Source organism: Onychomys torridus, chromosome X (assembly GCF_903995425.1).
Source record: "Onychomys torridus chromosome X, mOncTor1.1, whole genome shotgun sequence".
Taxonomy (NCBI): Eukaryota; Metazoa; Chordata; class Mammalia; order Rodentia; family Cricetidae; genus Onychomys; species Onychomys torridus.
Window position 1 is genome coordinate 87,488,722 of NC_050466.1, and position 12,091 is coordinate 87,500,812.

Here is a 12,091-nt window from a genome sequence, read left to right on the forward strand (position 1 = left end):
AAAAAGGAACTTGATCACAGAGCTAAGATATATATCCAGTGCAGGCAGACATGGTGTTATATGCACAAGAAGGTTAAGTTCAAGGCTGGTCTGGATTACACAGTGAGATCCTGTCTCAAAAATTTAGACTGTAAAAAAAATGAAACTCAATGAATAATTAATTGAAGATCATGATGCTCTTTGGTTAACTACCCAGTACTCAGTATGTTTGGCCTTTCTGCTTCCAATACAAGAACTCAGCCCTCCATTAACCCTTCAATAGACCATTCTTATCCTAACACTTGGGGTGTCATGTACAAGTTTCTTAAGGTAGGTAACAGAGTCATGTAGGCATCCTCCCTCTTTAGCCTTGACACACCATGTAGCAGCTTAGGATCCTAGGCCTCATCCACACCACTCCAGCTGCATTTCCAGCCACCACCAGTTTATGCCCTGTAGGTACAAAACACTTTACATACAAATCATGCTCTTTAATGACTCCATGACATTCCATGTACTGTTCTCTCCACCCAAAGTGACTCTTGGTCTGAATAAACTGCTACTTGTCCTATAAACCACATTCAACTTTCCTCCAACTCTACACATGGCCTGTTCCATGCTTTGTAATTTATGTGAAAATTCCCTGTTTCCAGTGCCTCACTTGACTGAGAAACCCATAAGGCTCTGGATAATGTCTTGTGATGGGGAAATGTCTTTTTGTATGCTGTAAAAATATGTTGCTCTGATTGGTTGATAAATAAAATGCCGATTGGCCAGTAGCCAGGCAGGAAGTATGCTGGATAAGCAGACAAGGAGAATCCTGGGAAGGGAAGACTGAGTGACGAGACATCAGCCCACCATCCAGGAAGCAACATGTAATGACACACAGGTAAAGCCAAGGAACACGTGGCAACATATAGATTAACAGAAATGGGCTGAGTTTATATGTAAGAGCTAGTCAGTGGAAAGCCTGAGCTAATGGTCAAACAGTTTTAAATAATATAAGCCCCTGTGTGTTTACTTGGGTCTGAGCAGCTGCGGACCAGGCAGGACACAGGAAAACTTTCAGCTACAGTCTATATATCTCTAGTCCCTAGTAAACGGGGCTCAAAAGAATTTATGAACACAGTCATCCTTTTTACTCTTCTGATGAGGAAGATGAGCCTGAGTAACATGAAATATTAACTTGAGGTCAAAAGGCAAGTTTACCATGGAACTAGGATTTATACCCAGTTCTTTCATGTATGGATGAATTGGGAGGGTGGGGGCAGCACAAGTGTAGACTTGGCACTAAGTACCCTGACATACCATGTCATGAGTCACATAAACCCAGTTATTTAATCTCAAAATCCATCACTCTTTCTCTTCTCAAGTACGTCTAACATGGAAGGATAAAATTCTGATAAAATACTTCTTTGGAGAAGACCAATAAACTGAGCAATATAAATAAGACTTCACAGGTTGAGCTAGTAGGGAACACTGTTTAGTGTCACAGTAAGAAAGAGAGATTTGGGCTAGAGAGATGGCTCAGAGGTTAAGAGCACTGACTGCTCTTCCAGAGGTCCTGAGTTCAATTCCCAGCAACCACATGGTGGCTCACAACCATCTGTAATGAGATCTGGTGCCCTCTTCTGGCCTGCAGCCATACAGGCTGTATACATAATAAACAAATAAATCTTTTTAAAAAAAAGAAAGAGAGAGAGATTTAATTACTCCATCTGCAAACTGGGTTCATGATGTGTTCTACATTGCTGCTAAGAGAGGAAATAAGGTACACGGTAGCATATATCCTTGGAATACAACTGGTATTCACGAAAAGGTGGTTCTTACACTACTACTACTACTACTACTACTACTACTACTACTACTACTATACTACCATCACTACTACTAACATCATTGATTCATTTACTTATTTTATTTACCTTTCAGAAACATTAACTACTACTAGGCATGGTGTTAGAAGATTGACAAGAAAAAATTATTTCCAAATACAAACTGAGTGAATCCATTGACTACTCATACTCAGTCACTACCTTCTAAACTGGTGCCTCTTTCCTTCCTTAAGGGATCCCACATTAAAAGTGGTCATGCTCAAGGCCAGGCATGCATGCCTTTAGTCCCAACACTGAGTAGAGAGAGACAGGTGGATCTCTGAGAGTTTGAGGCAGCCTGGTGTACATAGTGAGTTTCAGGATAGCCAGAGCTACAGAGACTCTGTCTCACAAAAGAAAAAGCCTGCTCCCACAATTGCAGTTTTGCAAGCATCAACTCAATGAAACAAGGGGGAAAGAAAAGCTAAATTGTTCTCATATGCTAGGTGAACACAAAAGTGGTGTCTACTGATTTTGTCCTTGGCATGGTTCTCTTTTGGTAAGGAATGCAAAAAATCTAAAAGATGTTACTCTCTTTGATAAGAGAGCTAATGTGGAGACTCCAGATAATAATTTGTATAGAATTTTAAAAAATGGAGGCTTAGAAAGTAGCTCAGTTATAAGAAGCACAAAGTCCAGGGTTTATCCGCAGTACCACATAAACCAGTCATGGTGACACACACAGGTAATTCCAGAACTCAGGAAATGAAGCAGCAAGATAAGAAATTCAAGGTCATGCTTTACATAATAATGAGTTTGAAGCCATCCCAGGCTACTAAAAATCCCATCTCAACAATCCCCATGCTCTAACATGAAAGGGCAAAACAAAAGACTGAAGCTAGTATTGATCATAAGCATTTGCCAATCAGATAAAACAGACACATTCAGGCTGATTGGGAACAATTTCTGTGCTATAACCCAAGATGAATTTGCTGATGCCTATTGACACATTTACCTAAGGGTGTACCCCGGCTTGAACCTACATTTAAGGTACAATAGAAGGCTCTGTGCTTAAAGACCAAATCAAAAAGTAATTTCCAACACTCTGCAATCAAAATCGGTCCCCTCTAGTTTTCTATGCACAAGCTATACAGGATTGGTCATCTACAGAAACTATTATTAATAGAAATAGGCGGTTTTCTCCAAATTCCTGTCTACCTAATTTGGGCCTTCGAGTGTATACTTAAAGCTTCCAACAATATGTAAATATTTAAGAGGTGCATACATACAAAATGTATGAGAGCAAATGAAAGGGGTACTTTCAGAAAGCAAATGATGTGAAGATCAGTTTTTACCTGTAGAAACTTCCATTCATGGAAAGGAGCAGGTTCTTTCCAGGGAGTAAACTACCCTCTCAGTGGTAAACTTACCTTGGCATTTTGAAAGGTAGAAGAAGGCTTAAAGAGGAAAGGAAGGAACATGAGCTACTTACAGAGATTTTAATGTGGTGTAGGTGACTCTAACTTCAGGCAACAGATACACACATACTCACACACACACACACACACACACACACACACACACACACAGAGAGAGAGAGAGAGAGAGAGAGAGAGAGAGAGAGAGAGAGAGAGAGAGACTTTTAATAAAGGCATTCCAGAAATGATATTTTTAAAACAAGCGATAGGCAACAGCAATACTAAATAGGCTGAAAACAGAAAAACACCATCATAAACCTGATGGTAGGAGTTGTGTGTGACGATATTTTATTTGTGCTTTAATAAAGCTTGCCCAGAGATCAGGGGAAAAGGCCAGCCATTTTAAGTAAACAAAAAGTCAGGCAGCATACACCTTTAATCTGATCACTTATCAGGCAGGATCTCTGTGTGTCCCATGCCATATTAGGGAGCAGAGCCAATTGTGGTGACACACGCCTTTAATCTCAGTACCAACCACAAAGACCTGGAGGTCTGTACAGATAGACAATGACAAGGAAGTGAGGTAGCTGGGCTAAGAGCCAATGGGGGGGGCAGAACAGCAAGGCAATAAAGGCATGGTAAGACAGGAAGCAGCTTGCATTTGGAAGCTGCAGAGTTGGTGAGGTAAGGTTGGCTGGTGAGTTTCCCTATTTCCCTGATCTCTCTAAGGCTTTTACCCCTATATTTGGCTCTGTGTTTTTTATTTAATAAGACTATTTAGAAATTCATCTTCAGTTGTGTATGATGGAACACACCTGTTTTAATCCAGCACTCAGGAGTATGAGGCAGGAGACTTGCTATAAGTTCAAGTCATGTCTGTGCTACACAATGTGTTCCAGGCCAGCCTGGGTCACAGAACAAAACCCTTTCTCAAAAACAAAAACAAATAATAATAGCCAAAGTCCTGATCTTAGCCATGGCCCACATAAACTTGGGCCAAAGAGAACACATAAAATCCTGGTTTTACATAACAGTGAAAGACTTGATTATTTGACACTTTGTCAATATATGTTCTTTTCTGAGATATACTCACAAAGTAGCAGTAACAAGAACTGACCTGCTTAGCACCTGGCTTCTGTTCCATTGGTGTCATAGTGAGTGTCCTGGTCTCCTTCTCATACCTGCAGTAGTATTTCACCCAGGAGATCCCCAGAGCCCCTACAAAGACAGGGGAAAGTGAACTAGCAGAATATTTCAGCTCCCCAAAACAGAAGATGTTTGTTTTCCTCTCCAGTGCTTGAAGTTGAGTCCAAGGCCTCTGTATACAATGCAGAGTCCCAGTCTATTGCTTACTATTTGCTGACAACCTCCAGGTCAATTTCCGCCCTTCACCTGTGCTCTATCTTTACCTAACTCACCTACCCACTGTACCCACAGAGACCCTCACCAACTGTTTCCCACATCCATTCTCAGCTCATTCCAAACCTACTCTCCCTGCAACAGTTGCTAGGAATCAAGACACTTATGCATCCGGAAGCTGGAAAGCCCTGCCAGTGTTCCTCTTTCCTGAAACCTTTCATCTGACTACCATTGAGTTGCATCCATGCCACTCCTTACGTGTCTCTCCTTCAGCTATCTCCACTTCTACCTTTTAGCAATGAATTAAAGGTGTCATCACTGTCTTGTTTTCCTAATCCTTATAACAGTTACCAATAAAATACAAATTCACTTTTCCTCCCACTAATCATTTCAAGCAGACTCCTCTCATTTCTCCATTTCTGATGCACTCATTATACTGGATCAGTACTTTAAAATATCTTTCCACTGATGTCATTTCCCTTGGCAATCACACATGGCTTTCCTACTCTCTCCAAACAACTTAGTCTGCCTTCAAAGCCCTCCATAATTTGATCAAACTGGCCATTCTGGACTTGCTATCAGGCACCGTCACCTCTGTGATCTTGTGTCACTGAATTACTTCCAGTTCCCAAATACTTCAGGGGACATACAATTTGTACTGTAAACTCAGCATATATTTTAAATGGAGTGCACACAACATGTATTTAAAAATGAAGAATTACATCAGTGCTGTGGATATCACTCTGTAGAAATAAAATGCTGATTGGCCATTAGCCAGGCAGGAAGTATAGGCAGGACAAGGAGAGAAGAGAATTCTGGGAAGTGGAAGGCAGAAGAGAGACACTGCCAGCCGCCGCCATGAAAAGCAACATGTAAAGACACTGGTAAGCCACAAGCCATGTGGCAAAGTATAGACTAACAGAAATGGGTTAATTTAAGATAGAAGAAGTAGATAACAAGAAGCCTCTCACGGCCATACAGTTTGTAAGCAATATAAGTTTCTGTGTGTTTACTTGGTTGGGTCTGAGTGACTGTGGGACTGGCGGGTGAGAGAGATTTGTCCTGACTGGGCCAGGCAGGAAAACTCTAACTACACATCAGAACAACAAGGGCTATCCTAAACAAATCAAGACCTAAGCATGAGGTAGGTTCTCCATCACTCCTGTGCCTCAACACACATAGCAGCACACACCTGGAGTTCTCTGCCAAGCCCCAGCCCAGGTTCTATTTACCTGTCACACTCTCACTGAATATACAAGTTCTAGGTCAAGCATCACTGCCTCAGAGAAGTTCTTAGATATATGCCCCAAAGAGGGTGTTCAAAATGTTTCATTAATATACTTTCCTGTCTCTCCTATCAGTCTGAGAATTGCTTTAAGAAAAGAAAAAAAAGTAAATATGTTATCTCTTTTTTTTCGTACTCTCAATGTTTTGCATAGCATTTGACAGAAACAATGCTTGTGAGTGTTCATTCAACTGAGTGACAGCCATTTGACTGAAAACTGAGGCACAGCATGTAGCAGAGGTTCTTAACTAGGGGCAAGTTTACTTCACTGTGAACAGTTTAGGTTGTCATGGATGGAGAAAACTAGGATGCTGCTCGCCACTTTACACTGTGCAGGCTCTGAGGGTGGTGGGTGGGATAGGATACACTGGAAAGAGTATCAGTTTGGGCATAGGATACACTCGAATTGGATCTTAGATCTAGTGCTTGTTCTAAGCCTCAGTGGTCTCTAGTATAAAATGAACATAATGTGGAAACAAAGATTAAATGGGATGAGGCTTTTAGAGCACTGAACATAATATGTGCAATAAATAGGATCTTTCTGCCTTCTTTGCCCTACCTCCTTTTTGACCCAATGTTCACCATACACAATTAACATTCCTCATATTGAATTTCAGAGAAAAAAAATTAGATCTTACTACTCTAGAGACAAAGTGTCCTAAATACCCTTCAAGTTCCTTTCTTTTTCATTTTTTCTATTCCGACCCTGCCCTCCAAAGAGTTGTATCTGGCATGGATCTACAAACAATAGAAGTTCCCAGCATTCAGAAAGGTAAAGTGGCAAGCCAGCTAGAGCCCAGGGGATGGCCCTGAATTCCCACACACATTTCTCCTGTGTGTAGAGATAGCCTTCAATGGTTGGCTGTCCTGGAAGTTTGCATGTCTGAGGAGCTTCTTTCATCCTTTTCTTAAGTTCTTCCATCTCTTCTCGGGTACTGGAGAAATGATTTCTTGTCTGTCAAGAGATTATTACAGTCATTAGCACCATTATCATCAGCAGGACTGTGTATTTACAAGTACATAGATATAGTACAGAGATTTCTCTGTTCACAGTGTGTGCTCAAACATATAGAAGACTGCTGAATGGTAGTGACTAGAAATAATTCTAGGGATTAATGGTATTATGAAGTAGAAAGGAAACAAAAACACAGATACCACAAGAAGCCAGAGGTTCTACCCAATGGGTTAATTCAAGCTTCAAGTAAATAAGGAGATTAGGCTGACCCTACTTTACACTAAGGGCAACTGCAGAGAAGGTTCCCAAAGGTAACAGTATCATGGCAACTTCTTTACATTAGTGAAGAAGAGGGGGACTGCACTGGTCAGCCCCAGCTGTCAACCATACTAACAATGAATCAGCCATGAGTACACATGCAAATGCCTGGGATTAGCTCACATTTGTCAAGTTACACATGGCAGAGGAGTCAACTTGATTGTAGAAAGATTGTGTAAGTCAGCAGAAAACAGGTAAAGGAGAGCACCCAGAAGGAAGGAATAAATGCAGAAAGAAAGGAGTAGGTAAAACTGTCTATCACAATGCCCCTAAGCAAGCATCTCATTGGCAGTTTTGAACTTAAAAACACATCTATAAAGGCCATGCAATGCAGCACCCAGCCCAATGTCACCTGATCTTAGTAATACCTTCTCTGGTGGTCTGATTCCATATAGCAACAAATACTATAAAGGATTATGATGTATCTGTGGTTATGCTTCTACTTGAAGAAAATATATGATCATCCAAGACAGACAAATGTTGATGTCTCCTTCTGGTATGCCAGAGACTTTTACATTGTCTTACACAGGGTATATTTTCATGGTGTCCATAAATACATATCAAATGTGGGCTAAGGGATAAAATTAGTAAATTCTCACATTCCAATACATAAAAAATGTCATGTCTGTGCTCATTTATAAGAACTAGCATGAATAACAAAATGGAGAAGTACTTTAACATTGAGAGAAGGAAGAAGATATATAAGGGCATTCATAATAATAAAGCCCACAAGTGTCTTAATTGACTTCAGAATTAGCTTAAGGCCTAAGCCTTATATTTAAATAAGCCTACATCTGGATTGTGATTGAGAGAGATACAGTAAAGTACCAACACTTAATAAATCCTGGCTAAACAGAGGCGTTCCTGAATAGAGGCTAGATTTGAACATCAGGAAACCTCAAAGAGAGGAAGAGTAAAAATTGAAAAAACAAGAACACACCACTACGCTAACATGTTTGTACTCCACACCACTTTGTCTGACAAATTGGCTGCGGTGCAATAACCTGTAATTCCACAGTTAAGACCACTGGGGCTCAAATCTCAATGGCAGGGAAAGACATCCACATGCAACTCACATTCTGTAAACTGAGCTGCAGCTGCTGTTTATATGGGAGGAAATCCTGCGTGAGCTCCACAGTCAAACTGTTGGAAATGAAGAGGCTGTGAAGAAAGGCCAAGACCTAGGGGAGACAGACAAAAGTCACCTTTAGAAACTTACCTTTATCTATCACCAGCACTACCTAACTGATTACACAAAGAAACCAGGAAGTCAGGGAAGAACTCCAGAGTGTTTACTGAGTACACTGTTCACAGCAGTCACGGTGGCACAAGCAGGTACACACTTATTAGTATTCTCGGGTTTGGTTAAACACTTCACCTGCATTCAGTCTCAGAAAGGAAATAGCAAATCCAGGACTTTTTAGAGTGCATACTAAGCCACTCAGGAACTAGACACTGCAGGAACTGACTGCATCTCTTCTCTCAACTGGTACAGCATCTCTCATCCAAAAACATCGAATCTAAAACTGAAATTTTTCAAGGACAGATGTGATGCCAAAAACGGAAATTCTTACACCTGACCTCATGTGATAAATCTTAGGCACACTGTGAAAAATGTAAACACACTAAAAATACTTCATTGAATCTTTGGGTTATGAGTATAGGGGGTTTAACATTTTGTGTATAAACTGGGGGCCCATTTAAGATATATCATTATATGAATGCAAATATTCCAACATTTTTTTCGAAAATCCCAACCACTTCTGGTCTCAAGCATTTTGAGTAACAGATATTCAACATATCTATCCACAGGAATAGCCCATAGTAATTGCTTCTTGCAGAAGATGACATACAAATGATGAGTAGTCCACTTCTTAAGTTTCAAAACATTCAAGCCATGGCCAGTGAGATGGCTCAGTAGGTACAGTCACAAGCCTGACTGACTACCTGAGTTCGATCCCCAGAAAGTTAAAAGGAGAGGATGACTCCACAAAGTTATCCATAGCATATATATCCCTCACAATAAAATAAATGTACTTTTTCATTCAATTCCATTAAAAACCAAATGTATATAAACAAAACTAAAAGAAAATACAGTTTTACTTGATCAAATTATAAGTAAATAAAATAAATGTTCAATGTTTGCAAAGTATAATAGGTAGACATATACATGGCTCCATTCATTTTAGAAAGCAAACAGATGAAATGTATAAACATGCGTGCACATACCCAACATAAACAAGGTATAAACATAAAAACAATATAATGGCCACATACACATACATTTATGACATTTATATCCACAGTCCTTCCTGTTTCTCTCCCAAACTTCACCTCAAGAAATAACATCACTACGCAGCAGTCAGTCAAACCAGGAACTAAACAATCAGCCTTGATCTCTCTTTAACTCATATTTAAGTCCAATTCAACAGAATTTTTTGCTAGTGTTTCCTCCAAAATTCTATTTTAAATGCTAGCGATAGAACCTAGGACCTTGTGCATGCTAGGCAAGCATTCTAACACTGCACTATATCCTCAACCTTGCAAAATAGTTTTCTAACCTAACTATTCTTTACTGTTTCTACTTCCACCACACCAATTCAAGTGAATGTGTCTTCTAGCCTAGATCACTATAGTATTTGCTTATTTAATTTGAGAGAGCCTAGTTTTATATCCCAGGCAGACCTCAAACTCATGATTCTCCTGCCTTTGCCTCCCCTCCTGATGTGGATATTACAAGTGTGTGCCACCTCATCCAGTCTATAATAGCTTCTTAACTGTGTTCCTAGCCCTGTCTAGTCATTCTCCACACAACAAAATTGTTCCCTGTCAGGTCATACTTAATAGCCTTTAGTGGCTTTCCACGGTGCTTAGGATAACATCCAAACCATATCCTATGCCAATGGGTCCCATGCATTTCAGTCATACATCACTTTCTGCAACTCCCTTTTCTTCTACAAATATCTGAAGACATACAGCTTCTTTTAATTTTTTGAGAATGTGTAAGTATTCTTTTCTCACTATCATGAAGGCACCCAGGATTTTATCAAAGGCCTTTGTGCATCTATTGAGATGATGATGTGGTTTTCATCTTTAAGTCCATTTATATGATTTATTACACTATTAGCTTACAAATGTTGAACCAACCCTGCACCTGTGGGATAAAGCCAACTTGGATGATCTTTGTGATGATACATGCTTGTATTCAGCTTACAGTAGTTAGTTGAGGTATTTGAATCTACGTTCACTAGGGAAATTGGCTTAGAATTCCTGTTCCTGTTATGTCTCTACCTGGCTTTGGCTACATGCTTTCCCCCTTTAGTTCTCTATAAATGGCACTTACTGGGATCTTTCTCACCCCATTGATGTAAATTTTTGCTATGTTAGGCATAATTTGTCTCTTTCATAGATCTTATCACAACTTACAACATTTTGGACTACATGCATAGTTCTGTCCCTTCTTTCTACCCTATGAGAATATCGTGTTCATAAGTGAGAAGTTGTTAATCTGGATTACTACAGTATAGCCAGATTCTAACACAGTGCCTGGACTACAACAAAGTATTGGTGCTTCTTCAATAGAATGCATAGTTGTTTGCATGTAGTACAGGTAGAATTATAAAAATGTGGGCATCAACACATGTATACTCAGATGTGCATGCTCATGTACCATATATGTAGACACATTCACAATCAAAAGTATGCATCATACACATGGAAAGAGATATACTATGTTTACAAACAAGATGGAAGGGAAAATAGAATATAACTAAGGCAGATTATTTTTATATAAACAAATTTTTGATCACTCTATACACTATTTTAAACATTTCTGTGATGAATGCACTTAGTAATAAAAACAGTTATCAAAGTCAGCATATTTTCAAATCAAAACATTTAAGGGAATTTAGTAGAAACAGTTACACAAGGTAGATATAAAAACAGCAGAACAGGAAGTGATTAAATGTAAGGGCCATGAATTCTTAGCACAGGCTAAAATATATGACACATAGTTTTAAAAGCCAGAAAGTCCAGGCCCAGATGTATTCACAGCAGAAAAACATAAGATTTTCAAAGAAGATCTACAAAGTATACTTCTTACATTGTTTTTAAAAATAGAAATAGAAAGAGTACTTCCAAACTCCTTTTACACACACATAAAAAAAAATTAAAGGGCAGTATCCCTAATAAACACAGAAGCAGAAATCTCCAATAAAATAGTTTCAAACTATATTTAGGCACATATCAAAAAGACTACCTATCATGACCAAGTTAGATTAAGCCCAGTGATGCAGGACTAGTTCAATACAGGTAAACCAATAATGTAATAAATCATATAAATGAACCTCAAGACAAAATTCACATGATCATCTCAATAGATGAAGACAAAGCCTTTGGCAAAACCCAACATGTCTTCATGAGAAAAGCCCTAGAGAAAGCACAACTGTGTCATGGAGATACTGCAGCCCTGGGTCCATAGAAGCAACCCCACCCCACCGCCACCCCTGTGCTTCAGTAGATCATAGATGGGGTGGATGTTGGGATGGACCCACCCATCTCCTTCCCCTCCAGAATAAAACAAAATAAAGTTTAAGAGAAAAAAGGAAGCTGGGCGGTGGTGGCACACACCTTTAATCCCAGCACTCAGGAGGCAGAGCCAGGTGGATCTCTGTGAGTTTGAGGCCAGCCTGGGCTACAGAACGAGATCCCAGACAGGCACCAGAATTACACAGAGAAACCCTGTCTCCAAAAACCAAGAGAGAGAGAGAGAGACACAGAGAGACAGAGACACAGAGACAGAGACAGAAAAGGAGGGAAAAGGATAAAGGGAAAATCTCATTATGGAAGCTGCAGTGTGACACAGTGAGTCATGCAGTAAACCCCACAATCCATTATCTATACCTTTTTACATGCAGGTGTCCATCACAAAGAGTCATTGGTCTGGTTCAAGGCCCCTGGTCTC

At 39.8% G+C, this 12,091-nt stretch overlaps 1 protein-coding gene across 1 annotated transcript in view; it reads right to left on the reverse strand.

Annotated features, from left to right (window-relative positions):
• Nucleotides 1–12,091, reverse strand: part of Ophn1 (oligophrenin 1) — a 317,225-nt gene that overhangs the window by 125,202 nt on the left and 179,932 nt on the right. Inside the window, exons 8-10 of the mRNA XM_036174204.1 lie at nt 8,205–8,309; nt 6,681–6,810; nt 4,329–4,429 (exon numbers count right to left, since the gene is read on the reverse strand). Coding sequence (XP_036030097.1) covers nt 4,329–4,429; nt 6,681–6,810; nt 8,205–8,309 — 336 coding nt within the window. The remainder of the gene's footprint in view (nt 1–4,328; nt 4,430–6,680; nt 6,811–8,204; nt 8,310–12,091) is intronic.